The following is a 14,818-nucleotide window of genomic DNA, read 5'->3' on the forward strand; positions in this document are numbered from 1 at the left end:
GAGTGCGACGCTGTGAGTGGCTGCGGGGGGGAGGGGGTCTCATGCTAAGGCGAGGATGGGGTGCGAGGATGGGGTGCGAGGGGGGGGCGTGGCAGCTTATCTCCCTGCAGTGCGGGAGGAACTTGAAACTATCACCGCTGTGCTGCAGAGGGCCGGCAGCAGGAGCAACAGTGGCCGCAGCAGCTGGCAAGCGGCCAGATGATCGGTCGCTGCCGCCCGCGGCCCACGTGACAGCGGCCCAGCGGGAAAATGCCCGGTTGGTTATATTGCCAATCTGGGCCTGCACATGGATGTTAGTTTCGCACATACAACCCATCTAGCATTGTTGCACAGCGAATAGACCCCTTCACAGCAACATCATTTCATAAGGCCAGTGATCTATTTCAGCAGGATAATGTTCCAGGCAAAAAAATGTTCTTGAATGGCTTGAGGAACAACATAAAAGAATTCAGGGTGTGGACTTGGCCTCCACATACCCACATGTGAATCTGATCAAACATCAGTGGGAGGTGCAGGAAAATTAAGTATGACTTACCTTGCAATTTACAAAATGCATATAATCTGATGCTAATGCCTATATGCCAAAAACCACAGAAACCTTCAGAGGTCTTGAAGAAGCTTCAAAAGAATGGAGGTGTGTTGGTAGCAAAATGAGGACCAACACAATATTTGGCAAATATATTTAATGTTATGAGTAACTCTTCAAAGTTCCCAACAGCCGTTAAAGAGAAACAAATAGTTACAGGGAATCTATCAGGCAATTCATGCTGGCCAAACTTCAGGTAGCATAAATTGCAGCCGGTCTGTAAGAATGCAGCCACATATATTATTCCCTGACATGCTTCGGCGTCTTAGGCCTCTTTCACACATCAGGTTTTCGCCGTCAGGCGCGATCCGGCGCTTTTGACAGAAACCGGATCCGGCGAAATGCAATGCCGGATCCGGTTTCCCCCCCATTGACTTGCATTTGCGCCGGATCGCGCCGGATGGCCTTGCGTTTCATCCGGTTTTCGCCGGATCCGGCAATGTGTCGCGATCCGGCGTCTGGAAAAAACGGCTACTGTAACGTTTTTTGTCTCCGGCGAAAAAGCCGGACACGCCGGATCCGGCGCGTCCGGCTTTTTCACACAATGAAAGCCTATGAGCGCCGCAATGCGCCGGATCCGGTTTTTTGGTCTGAGCATGCTCAGTAGCTCTGCCCACAGGAGATATATAAAAGCAAGACAATGGGACCCTCAGCCACACCCAACATGCCACCCAAGCCAAGAACCAGGAGCAGGAGAAGGCAGCAGACATCTGCAGCAGCAGCAGCACCATCAGCACCACCACAAATGGAGCAGCAAATGGAACATGCTGAGGAGGGGAGTCCAGCAGCAGATGAGAGACGGTAATTATCAAATCCCCCATTCCTCCAAACTAGGGCCATGGAATATCAAGATATTCATTGGCCCTTTGTTTCTCTTTATTCAACAGCCGCCAAAGAGATGCAGCAGCAGCAGCAGCAGCAGAAATGGCATCACTGGCAGCAGCAACAGCAGCAGCAATACCCACAGCCATGGAGTCTGGCCATCAGCAGGACAGCACATCTTCTTCTGGGAGCCCTCCCTCGCATCGTCAGCGTTTGACGGTAAGTTTTTATTTCCAAAATCCATCATCTCTGTAATATATGTCTATTCATTGCCTTTTATTTCAAAACAGGAATCACAAGATGAAGAGGAGCTCCCAGAAGAAGAAGGAAGGGGTGGACAGACACTTGGAGTGGGCTCACAATTGGTAAGTTTTTTGCATCAAACGCAGAAACACAACATCACACTACACACAACACATAGAAAACAATGTTCTGCAGACCACACACAGCAAACAAATGCCTACATCCAAAGACATAACATTTTTTGTTTTCTTCTCTAGTCTTCCCAATCTGGTGCTCGGCCAAGAGGTCCTCGCAGTGCCTCCCAGGGTCGTCGGCGACAGCAACGCGGCGGTCACCAGCGTGTAAGTATAAATATTTTTGCTTTGTTTTTTTGCACTTTTTATTTCATTTCTTTTGTGGAGGCTAATTATGTTATTTTTGTCTTTTTCTTTAACAGCCTTCACAGCGTGCTCCCGACTCTGACGGTGAGGATGGAGGGATTGATGTGGACCGCCTCATCGATCTCGTCAGAGAAAGGGAGCCGCTCTGGAATATGGCTGACCGCCGCCACGCTGACCTGATCGTTACCCGACGACTCTGGGAGGAAATCTGTTTGCTCCTTGTGGGCCGCTGGGAGGACCTCGATGTTCGGGCCCAGATTAAAGAGCGTAAGTATATACAGTACCGGTTGCTTGATGTAAACCAGTGTTTCCCGAACTCCAGTCCTCGTGGTCCCCACGGATCATGTGTTCAGGATTTCTATTTACTATGGAAATCCTGAAAACATGACCCCTGGGGACCATGAGGACTGGAGTTTGGGAAACACTGATGTTGTATACTAACCACTCCTTTCTCGTTTCAGGGAACAGAATTGTGAATCGGTGGCGGTCTGTGAGGGATCGTTTCAAGAAGGAGTTCAATAAAGAGATGCGGGCCCCGAGTGGATCTGGAGGACGCAGGAGCAAGTACAAGTACGCACAAGCCCTGTCGTTCCTCCGGGAAACAATGCTCACCAGAAGGTAAATATTACACACCACATGTGAAAAAAATGTTAGATGTAACTTTTTTTTTTCAGCCAGGGCCATACCATGTCAGTATTTTAATTGTTTTTTTTTCTCTTTATTCCACAGCACGGTGAGCAGCACTCGGGAGCCTGCACGATTGGACCCTTCTGAGGCGATCCCTGAGGAGACCGGCACCGAGGGACACTTCGACCGCCCCGGTGCATCTGCACCTTCCCAGCCTTCCCACACATTCGACCCATCTGTCCCATCCACCAGCACAGGAGCATCGTGGCCGCCTACATTACATGAAGCTGCTGGTGAGGAGATCGCTTTCCCTTTACCTCACCCTTCTGCCCCTGCCACCTCTAGTACACCTGCGGGTACTGGGCGGCAGCGGCAGAGGGGTCAGGAAAAGAGTTATGCGCAAGAGTTCTTGAATCTGAATGCATCTTTCCAGAACTGTCTAAAAGTCTCCGCAGGCTTTCAGCAGATCAACTCCAGCATTCTGGAGGTGAAGACACTTCTGCAAACCATGCATTCAGAAGCAAGATCTTCGCCAAACCACACCTTTTTCAGGTCTGTTGTGGAGCGCATGGCAACACTATCTCCTACCCAGCAGATGCATGTAATGCATTCGTGCCACGGTGCTCTACAGCAGGTTACCTCCCAACCTCCACCTCCCACCACTGTAGTTCCTCCACCTGCACCCCCTCCAGCCACTTTCCATCCTCCCCCTCCTATTACATCTGCACCCCCTCCAGCCACTTTCCATCCTCCCCCTCCTATTACGTACCAGCAACCTCACCAGTACCAGCAACCTCCCCAGTACCAGACATCTCCCCACTTCCAGCAACCTGCCCCTTACCAAACTCCTTCCCCGTACCAAACTCCTTCCCCGTACCAAACTCCTTCCCCATACAACTTTCCATCAACATCATCTGCTCCTACAGTCCCTGCCCAACCCTCCACTCCACCGCCCACCACCTCTTCTGCCTCCAACATGTCCACCCATTCTGTAGCTTTTTCCACACCTTCACCTCTAACTGTTCCTTCACCACCACGATCCCAGTCCTCTCTCCACACACCCAGTGTCGAAGTGTCCCGCAGCCCCTCCAGCAGTATTTCCACCCCACAGTACACAGATTTGTAATGTGTGTTTTTTGTAATAAAAATGCCCATTGGGTTTAAAACCTTTATTAAAAAAGTTTTTTGCACTTTAAAAACATTTTACAAAAAAAAAAAAATTTTAAATAAAAGTTAAATTATCGTTTCACAATGGTTGTCTGTCATTTCTTTCTGCGGCGAACTATGTTTAAAAAATAGGTTAAATACAGGGTATTTAAAAGGTAAAAAGGTATTCAAAACCAGGTATAACTGTGGGTAAATTTTAGCTTTTTGCCACAGTTGTGTTCCTGGTTGTGTTTGAAGCAAAGTATTTCACCTAAAAAGTTGTGTTTATTGTTGGTGATTTCCTACCAATGTACACAACTTTTGTTAAAAGGTGAAATACTTTGCATAAAACACAACCAGGTACACACCTGTGGCCTAAAGGTAAAAATAGTAAGACCATGACAAGATAGCCAACTTTGGTTGGCAAAGGTATATACTGTTGGTCCAGAAGGTACACAAGTTTGGTTAGGGCACAAATCTTTCACACTCTGTCATCCCAGTGTACTCTGCCTTGAGGTGACATAAATTATAGTGGAAAATTGTCCCTGAAACTGTCACAGAACTTCTAGTGGTAATATTTCCAATGACAACATCCATCTTCGCCAGTAACTTGCTCTTCTCTCCAACCTGCACTTTCTTCTCTACAACCTGTCAAAGAAGGGCTGTAGGAACATGCTATATATATAGTTTTCCAGTAGCCAATCCCGTTCGGAAGGCCACAAGGGTCAATTTTAAAAACCGGATCCGGCGTAATCCGTCGAAAAACGGATAGAAAAACGGATGAACCGGATGAGACGGATCCGGTTTTGTCTGTTAAGAACAAGACGGATCCGGCAGAAAACCGGATCCGGCACATCAGGTTTTACAAAACATTTGCCGGATCCGGCATTCCGGCACGACGCCGGATCGCGCCTGACGCCGAAAACCTGATGTGTGAAAGTAGCCTAAGAAAATATACTTTGAAGATCCCATGCAGGTAACGTTGGGAGAGCTGTTTATCAACTGCAGCTGCTCTTTGAAGAGATGAATCTTAAAGATTATTTCTTTCTGATATGCTGAAGTGTTTCAGAGAATATACCAGGCTGCAATTATGCTGCAATTCATGCTGCTGGAGGTTTGGGCACCATGATTTGCCTGACAGGTTCCCTTTATTTTTTTTTAAATGTGTTAGAAACTATATAAAAGGGCACAACACAGATTACATACAGATTATGGTAGTCATAACATTAAAACCTACTGCCTAATATGATGTCATCCTCCTTTTGCCTTCAAAACATCTCCATTCATTTGAAGCTTAGACTCCTCAAGATCTCTGAAGGTCTTCCTGCAGCGGCTTTGCCTAACATCTCAACTCTGGCGTCAAAAAGGAGCCAAGTGCACATAGTCTTAGATATTATTTACAGGCTGTTTTGAATAGAGCTATTAGTGCACATTTATTAATTTGAAAACGTATGACTAGGGATGATTGAGTATACTCGTTAGGATTCGGTACTCGGCGAGTATTGCGGTACTCGCAGTACTTGAATCCTGGCGAGTAAATTTCACTACTCGCATCGCAATATTAGGCACAGCCCGCACAGTCCCCGCACAGCCCAGCACAGTCCCGCACAGCCCTGCACAGTCCCCGCACAGCCCGGCACAGTCCCCGCACAGCCCGGCACAGTCCCCGCACAGCCCGGCACAGTCACAGTCCCCGCACAGCCCAGCACAGTCCCACACAGCTCGGCACAGTCCCCGCACAGTCCCCGCACAGCCCAGCACAGTCCCTGCACAGCCCAGCACAGTCCCGCACAGCCCAGCACAGTCCCACACAGCCCACCACAGTCCCACACAGCCCACCACAGTCCTGCACAGTACCTGCACAGCCCCAGCCCAGCACACACAAACAGCTCATTACTCGCATTTCCCATAAACTTACATTGGACTCGCTAATCGTTACGAGTACCCGAGTATTAGGAGCTACTCGTAACGAGTACAGCGAGTCCGAGTATTTCACTACTCGCTCATCCCTACGTATGACAAAACCCTACTATGGTGGAAGATGCGTCCTAATACTTTGTATTTTCACATTATAATAAAGGAAAATTACTGTTAAAAATGCAGATGATACAGCCATATATGTAAATATTGACCAGCAAATTCTTGTGGAAAACAAGTTATTATATAAAATATAGACATACTGTATACAGTAGATAATATCAGTGGTCAACATCCTCAGGTGCAACATAACAAATGAAAAGCTCAGTTTACATCATTAAATTTTGCTAAAAGTCATTTTACCGTAATATAAAAAGTCACAAAAAGTTACAATTTACTATTATTTCATCGTATAAAATCTGTAAATGCTGATTAACTGGAAAAAAATATTTTTGCTCAACTGATCATCATCATGCTGTCATTCAGAGAAAAATGATGGCTGGAGAACCAGAAAAACTGCACGTCTCCGGGACATAAAGGTCTTCAGCAGGTTTACATGTGAATAACTTTTAATTTATAAATCTGGCTCATTGGCTAATCTGGTTTTGCAACTTTCTATTTTCCATTTGAACATAGAATATCTCCTATAGCAGATATGCGGAAAATAACATAGAGCAATTACAGCATCTGTACTTTAGGGCCTCTTTCATGTTGAACTTTAAAGGGAATCTGTCACCTCTTTTTTGAGATATCATATAATGATATCATTCAATTGTGTGTCACATAAGGATTCTCTTAGCACTTTTGCTTCCCCCTGACCCTGCACCTTTCATGCATAAATACCTTTTTTATATCGGTTCAGATGTATGTAAACTGCCACAGTCCGGTCCGATGGGCTGGACTTATTCACCTGCTCCCCCCCTCCATGTCTTGCTCTACGCATTTCTTCATGCGTAGAGCAAGACAGGGAGGGGGGGAGCAGGTGTATAAGCCCCGCCCATTGGACCGGACCGCAGCAGTTTACATACATCTGAACCGATATAAAAAAGGTATTTATGCATGAAAGGTGCGGGGTCAGGGGGAAGCAAAAGTACTAAGAGAATCCTTATGTGACACACAATTGAATGATATCATTATATGATATCTCAAAAAAGGGGTGACAGATTCCCTTTAACATGGGGCAAGCACTGGAGACACATCGAGTTACGTAATGGAAGAAATTACTGCAATTAAAAATGACATTGTGTAAAGCTGGAGACCTTTCTTTCAAGTGCCAGAAGACTGACAGAGGAAAAGAGCAACTTACATCTGAGTCAGAGATTGAGACCCGGTTGGATTCAATCGTTGGCCTTCGGACTATTCGTGGTGAAACGTGCGATGCTGGACCAGTTGCGTATGGACCATATCCCTGGTTCTGGGAGGGCAGGCAACCCCCTGTAGGCCTTTCCTGGAGGGAGTATTTTCTGTTTGAAAGCGTAGGCCGAGAAGCGGCTCTTTGGAAACAGTTGAAGTCCCTCTGATCTTGGGAAGAAAGAAACACATCCTCACTAGTTGCAGAGCTCATGCCGTTATTTGTCATGCTGCTCATATCTTCAGAAAATAGAACATCTGGCCCTTTAGCTTGTTCCTCCACATCTATAGCAGCAACTCTCTCAGCAAGCTCAGTCTGAGTGTCTTTACTTGGGCCACAATCACACTCCATTGCATCAATGTGGGAAAATTCCAGCACAGTCTCTAGGGTGCAATATACGAGTTCCCAAATCGGATCAACAGATCTTCTTAATTAAGGCTTTGTGTCCACACAGATTCTGCAATAAAACATAAATGTCAATAAGTTGACAGCATGATAAAAGAAAACTGTCATTATTAACACAACCAAAATGTAAAACCAATGTACTGTCAAGATACTTTAGGAGACTTTCCTCCCAAAACATTGCACGATAGTGACCACAATGTACCGCGTTGAAGAAAATATGGAAGTAAAGCTGCTGGGATTCAGAGTGTGAGTTTTCATAATAAAAGTTTATATACTGTATATACAGGGTGGGCCATTTATATGGATACACCTTAGGCTGGGGTCACACTGCATTATGACAGTCCGTTTAACGGACTGCATTACACCGCGGTATAACGTGGTGTAATGCAGTCCATTAACGCTGCCATTCAGCTCCATTATGTGGCGCATCGCGACGCGTGCCGTAAAGCGGCACGCGTTCGCGATGTGTCATCATTCACTGACGGCGCCTCGGACGCGGGCTGCAGCGTCTGAGACTCCGTCACCGCTAGCGCTGATGAATTATCAGCGTTAGCGGTATAGCATAACGCATATCGCGTTATGCTATAGCGTTAACGCAGCCTGTCAACGCTATGCATTGAACGGGATGTGTTAACACAATGTCAACCTGGCCTAAATAAAATGGGAATGGTTGGTGATATCATCTTCCTGTTTGTGGCATATTAATATATACAAGGGGGGAAACTTTTCAAGATGGGTGGTGACCATGGCGGCTATTTTGAAGTTGGCCATTTTGGATCCAACTTTATTTTTTTCAATGGGAAGAGGGTCATATGACACATCAAACCTATTGAGAGTGTCACAAGAAAAACAATGGTGTGCTTGGTTTTAACGTAATTTTATTATTTCTTGAATTATTTACAAGTTTATAACGACTCAAATTGCTGCCCATTGTGTTGGATTGTCAATGCAACCCTCTTCTCCCACTCTTGACACACTGAACAGTTTGGCAAGAACAGTTCGTAACAGGCTCCTAAAGGCAGGACTCAAGTCATGTAAAGCTAGAAAAAAGCCTTTCCTCAATGAGAAGCAAAGGAGAGCCAGGCTGAAGTTTGCCAAAGGCCATAATGATTGGACCAAAGAGGACTGGAGTAAGATAATCTCATCTGATGAGTCTAATTTTCCGCTTTGCCCAACACCTGGTAGTCTAATGGTTAGACGGAGACCTGGAGAGGCGTACAAGCCACAGTGTCTTGCAACCACTGTGAAATTTGGTGGCGGATCGGTGATGATCTGGGGATGCTTCAGCAAGGCTGGAATTGGGCAGGTTAATCTTTGCGAAGGACGTATGAATCAAGCCGCATACAAGGTTATCCTGGAAAAACAGTTGATTCCTTCTGCTCAGGCAATGTTCCAAAACTCTGAGGGCTGGTTTTTCCAGCAAGACAATGTGCCATGCCACACAGCTAGATCAGTGGATGGATTAAATATTGAAGAGGTACTATAACCCTAGTGCCAGTAACATGGACTACATATGATGTAATCTTATTAGTACCCGATGTTCTGTGCCTTGGTTATAATAATATGGAACTATCTATGATATTACCCGGGTTACCCACCTATTCATACTGTACCAGTGTATCTCTCCATTTTTTAAGTAATATTTTAATGAGTTGTTAATAAAAACTAATTTTTTATTACTTTGGCGGTTTCTTAGTCTGCTTTCTTTGGTGTTATATATAGGTTAATATAAACCTTTATAATCAATTAGATCTCATTATCACCCCTGTTGAGTAGAACAGGCAATTAGTGCTCCTCTAGTGAGCTTGTGAAATGAACGTCATACAGATTCCTGCAATTATTACTCTTTATTGTCATAACCCCAAGATGATACATTAGCGGTCATACTTACTTCCAGTGGAATACAACAGTAAATTATACAAGCAGCTTCTGTGCTGACACAAACCATCTATAACCTTATAACACAAGGCTTCGAGGAGTCTGGAAATATCGCTGCTCCTTAGTGTATTTATATATATTATACAAGGATAGTCAAGGCAATAGCATCATTCATGTCACTCCTTTCTTATCAGCATACTTATGTATTCAAAGCCTTCTACAGAAATTCATGGAAATTGTATTTGTAATTGTATTATTATACTGGTAATATGCAGGCAAACATCTATTATGCATACCAACATTTTGTACGCAAGCCGAAATTTATGTCCTCGCATACAGTATGGAAAAATGTAAGGCTCAGCTTTATAGGCACATTTAACACTGTTCTTGGGAAAGAAAAATAAAGTTTCAAGGTACAGTGTTTGTTTTACACATATGGCATATTGGGGCAGATTTACTAATTAAGTATTTTTTAGACAGTCTAAATTCACAGTAGACAGTCTAAAAATGCACCAAATTATCAATGATTAATATGGTTTGATAATTTTCGTGCATTTTAGAGAACGCAATTTGGCACACGGTGTTGCATTTTAATTCGATAGTGCTTTACAAGCAAGACACACACATTTCTAAAAGGGAAGGACTCCAAGACAAAATAATATGAGTCAAAAGTGATGCACTTCTATAATGAAAGGGTGGTGCACTGAAGGAACATGCAACAGTGGTAATAAGACGATAACCTTCGGCACTCTTTATACCGGCGATCCAGTTCTGCTTGGGGAATAGCAGGATTTCTACTCCCCAAGCAGAACTGGATCACCTGGACCCCGCCGACCGACTCATCTACAGATATCCTTGACAAAGGCAATGTTGCCAAAACGTTGGATTTATATTTTCTGTTGTTTACTGAACAGTTGGCCTTTTCAGCACAACTTTATTGACTTATTTGAGTGACAAAGGTTATCGTCTCCTTGACAAAAATGTCAAAGAGCCCTAAAAAATTTTGCTTTACAAATGTTTCTAAATAATGTAAGTCCATGAGCTCCCTTGATTTTGACACTCTTTCCCATTTTGGGCTGCGTCGCTCTACTGTAGAGATATTCACATTTGTTGATTTTGGAGTGCAGAATGTGAAATCTCTGCTTGCAGATCAACTAGGCGTTTCTCCAGAGTCAACTCTTGAGGTGTAGACTTTCACCTCTTTCACCCAGACGCTATCAATCACAACTCGGCCACTTCTGAGTCTCAGATCAGCTGTCAAGCTATGATTGTCAGCGTTTGGGAGGTAGGAATGAATGCGCATATTCCCAGAGAGGACTGTGAAGAAACCCACAGTTGCATTACAGGCAGAAATTTCACCTGTTGCACTCCAAATGCAAAAAATGCGAATATCTTTGCAATGCAGCGATGCAATGTAAGGAGATGGAAAAGTGAGGAGACCCACACAGTAAATGCATAACAGAATGTCTGCAAGTGAACACTGTCATCTACTGGCCAAAAAGTTTGAGAAACGGTAAAGCAGAATTGGATTAGCAGGAACTGTAGAGTGAAGTGCATGTTTACTGGTTGGAAGAGATTGAAGGGACACCAGGTCAGGTGATAGCTGTCTCGCAGTTAGGAATTATAAAAGGCCCAGGAGAGCAGAGAAGGGGAGGAGTCGAAGGCTGAACCTGTATCAAAACAAGAGTATGGAAGTAGCTGAGGTGGCATAAAGTCGCAACTACTAGCATGGGCCAGACCAGTGAAGTGAAGCCTCAACCTTGCGTGAGGAAGAGGGATCCAAGAGACAGTGCTGACCAGAGGAATCGAGACGACCCAAAAAATAGAGACAGTGAAATTGAGAGAACCCGAGAAAAGAGCCGATCAGAGGAATTCAGAGAGGGAGCTGAACAGAATGATTTGAAAGCTGACCGGAGAAATTGAGATGACCTGAGAAAGAGCCGATCAGAGGAATTGAGAGAGATAGCTGACCAGAGGAACTCAGGCAACTGTGGTGTAAATTACGGTACAGATGGGACCGGGTGACCGTGATTCAAGAAACAGAGGCAGCCGGAGTAAAGGCATCACTGAAGGGACAAGTCTATAAGAGACCTGCGGCCCAACGGAGTAGTACCAATGACTCCCCTTGGGACCTGCACTGTGATTGTTACCACCAATGTACTGACTAAGTGATGATGTCGAAAAGCACAAGACTGACTTAGACGCACTTAACCATCTTCTTTTATTGCTTTGTATGATAGATTTTTATCGTGAGAAATGTTATAGCAACTTACATCACAAAGAGGTATACATTTCCATTGTAAAATACTTCACTGCATTTCAATAATTTGTCAATCCTTCTTAATTATGTATCATAATCACCTAAACTGTTGTGTTAGATTAATAAATAATCTTTGCTTAAGTTACCACTGTGTCATCTTCTGCGCTGTTGCATCTGATCACCGTAGCGCACAGAAAATAGAGGCAGAATCAGAGGCGCTCCATGATGTTTGAAAGGTATTTAACTCGATTCTTTGAGAAACTGACTCTTTTCAGGCCTCAATTCTACCAGAAAACAAAAGAAAATGTTTAAAAATTGGCTGCGCTGCTTGAAAGAAGTCTTTCGCTACGATATTCATTAGAACGCTCTTTATTGACCAATTCGTGCTTCAATGCCGTACTGGCATCTTTATCAAGTATAAAAAAAACAATAGATTACACACTGGTACATGGAGATACTTATAGACAAAAATGGACGCCAAAAAGCCTAGAGTATCACCCACTGAGAGGTGGGTTGGGGGTTCAAATTCAAAAGGAGGCCTGGAACTCAGGAAAACGAAAAAGAGAAAATAAAATGTCTCTGAGGGTTTGGAGTCCAAATTCAAAGAGAGACTTGGAAGACAGAAAGAAAAAGGAAGGAAAAAAACACGTGCAAAGTAGAGGAATATTACCTTAAGGAGTTGATAGGACACATAGGGGAACATAGAGAGTGTGTAACTATAAAAAATTAACATTTCTTAAATTATAATTTCTGACAAGGAAATAACTTTACTGGATATAAAAAATGAATTCTTTGAGAACTTTCAGGTTAAACGAAGTTACTGAGATGTTCATGTAATAACTGATAGTTTTTAATTTTTCCTTCCCTTCGATTCAATATCCACTTTATTCACACATGTAATTGTGTTTATTATTATTATTTTATTTCCACCACCCTTCCATTGTACATATTTGGGGAGCATAATAGCATGTTTCTACCCCTTCAGTGGTATTAATACCATTCATTTTACAATAGCGAAAGCTCAGAAATAACCATATTTTATATATCCTTTTATATTAACAGTTTTAACATCCATAACCTAGTTCTCACGCTGATATAGCTTTACATTATTTTCGTTTATCTTTATTTTGTATGCATTTGATATTAATAAGCATTATTTACTCCTTAGAATTTTAGATACTTTGTAATTGCTTTAATATGTACTGGTAGATATGTGCCAATTGAATTCAATGTAACTTTTAAATATTGCTAATTATTTTTGTCTTATTTTCATATACAGCAAAGAAACACTCACATGTTTTATATTGCCACCAATTTATATTTCTCTTATATCAATTTCTATTTTTATTTACGGTAGTTTCACACTTTCCAAAATTTCATGTGAATTCATGGCTTCTGACATCTTACGGTCCTTACTACTATTTCTCCTTAAAACCCCATATTTTACTTTCTGCATCATTTATTCATTATTTTAAACTAGAGTATTCACAACATCTCGTTAGCTTATGTCTTCATATTACTCAATCACATTCTCTCCTCTACGGCTCACTCATTTTTTTTTTATTTGTTTCACTCCCAACATTTTATTTTATTATTATTTTTTAATATTATTTATTTTTTTCTTGTATTACCTACTATTTTAGCAAAACTTCTTTCTCACTGGAGACTTCAAATGCAATTTTGTATCTAAGCTGGGATTGCCCATTTGGAAGCTTGTACTCACACCCCTTTAGGCCGGGGTCATACTTGCGAGAAACTCGCATGAGTTTCACATCTCAATACCCGACACTGCCGCGGGCACTCGGACCGGAGCGCTCAGCCGCATAGAAATACATGCAGCCCCACACTCCGGTCCCTAGTGCTGGCGGCAGTGTCGGGTATTGAGACGCAAGTGTGACCCCGGTCTTACACTTCTATCAGTTCAGCCTCCTTCCAGGTTAGCCACCCGTAGCTCTGTGTTCTCTCCTCACCAACTGACTCTCCTTTTTTGCTATCCATGTCCTTTTTGTTTCCACAGTATTGCTTCCTCCATCTCTTCACCCATCCTTGTATTATTTATGAATTAGTCCTCCCTTTCTCTTTCTAATCCCCTGTCCTACACATATTGTTTATTCACGTTTTATTAATTTTCCATTGCTGATATATCTAATGCTTAATATTTGTTTTTAAACACTCTCTCTCTGTTTCCATATGTGTCCTATCAACCCCTCATGGCAGTAATACCTCTACTTTACAAACTTTTTTCTTTCTGTCTTCCAAGCCTCCCTTTGAATTTGAACTCCAAACCCTCAGAGACTTTTTTTTACTATTCCTCCATTTCCTGTCTTCCAGGCCTCCTTTTGAATTTGAACTCCAACCCAGCCGTCAGTTGGTGATACCCTAGGCTTTTTGATGGCCATTTTTGTCTATAAGTATCTCCATGTAGCAGTGTGTGTAACCTATTGCTTTTTTGTTTATACTTGATAAAGATGCCAGTACGGCATTGAAACCCTTAGTGGAAATAAAGAACCTTCTAATGAATATCACAGCAAGAGACTTCTTTCCAGCAACAGTCAATTTTCAACCCCTTAACAACCACCGATATGCCTTTTAACTGCGGCAGATAAGGGTACTTATTCTTCAGCGACAATTTTTAACGGCGCCAAGAAATAAGGGTATAGCTAAGACCCTGGAGAACTTGATCAGGGTCGGTTTTTACGTTCCATGTCACATGATCGCCGTTATTCACCAAATAACAGCGCTCACAAAAAAGTCAGATTTAAAATGAATTTCTCTCTCCTCTGACATGATTTAACATATCTGAGAATAGAGAAATGATGCCCCCCAAATCTAGCCAGTACCTAAGCAATCCCACGGTCCTTCCTGCTTCATCTTCTGGCCTGCACGTCATCTTCCTGAAAAAAAATGCGCCCGCCGAGATCTGACGGTCGGTACACGGCAACAATAGGGAATTTTTCCTATTAGTTCCTTTTGATCACTGTTATAGACACTATAATGGGTCCCACATAGTCCTCTATACAGTATAATGGGCCCCACAGAGTCCTCCATACAGTATAATGGGCCTCACAGAGTCCTCCATAAAGTGTAATGGGCCTAACATAGTGCTGTATGGAGTATAATGGGTCTCTGCATTGCTTTCCATACAGTATAATAGGCCCACAGTCATCCATATGGTATAATGGGCCCAGAGTCCTCCATACAGT

The 14,818-nt window shown here is 43.2% G+C and overlaps 1 protein-coding gene across 4 annotated transcripts in view; it reads right to left on the reverse strand.

Annotated features, from left to right (window-relative positions):
- Positions 1–14,818, reverse strand: part of CAMKK1 (calcium/calmodulin dependent protein kinase kinase 1) — a 433,796-nt gene that overhangs the window by 230,036 nt on the left and 188,942 nt on the right. For all 4 annotated transcript variants that reach the window (XM_073590582.1, XM_073590580.1, XM_073590579.1 and 1 more), the window contains exon 2: positions 7,028–7,529. In XM_073590582.1, the coding sequence (XP_073446683.1) occupies positions 7,028–7,423 (396 nt within the window). In that variant the 5' untranslated portion in view covers positions 7,424–7,529. The remainder of the gene's footprint in view (positions 1–7,027; positions 7,530–14,818) is intronic.

The sequence above is a fragment of the Dendrobates tinctorius genome, unplaced genomic scaffold, assembly GCF_039654945.1.
Source record: "Dendrobates tinctorius isolate UK_male_01 unplaced genomic scaffold, ASM3965494v1 ptg000117l, whole genome shotgun sequence".
In the NCBI taxonomy this organism is placed as follows: Eukaryota; Metazoa; Chordata; class Amphibia; order Anura; family Dendrobatidae; genus Dendrobates; species Dendrobates tinctorius.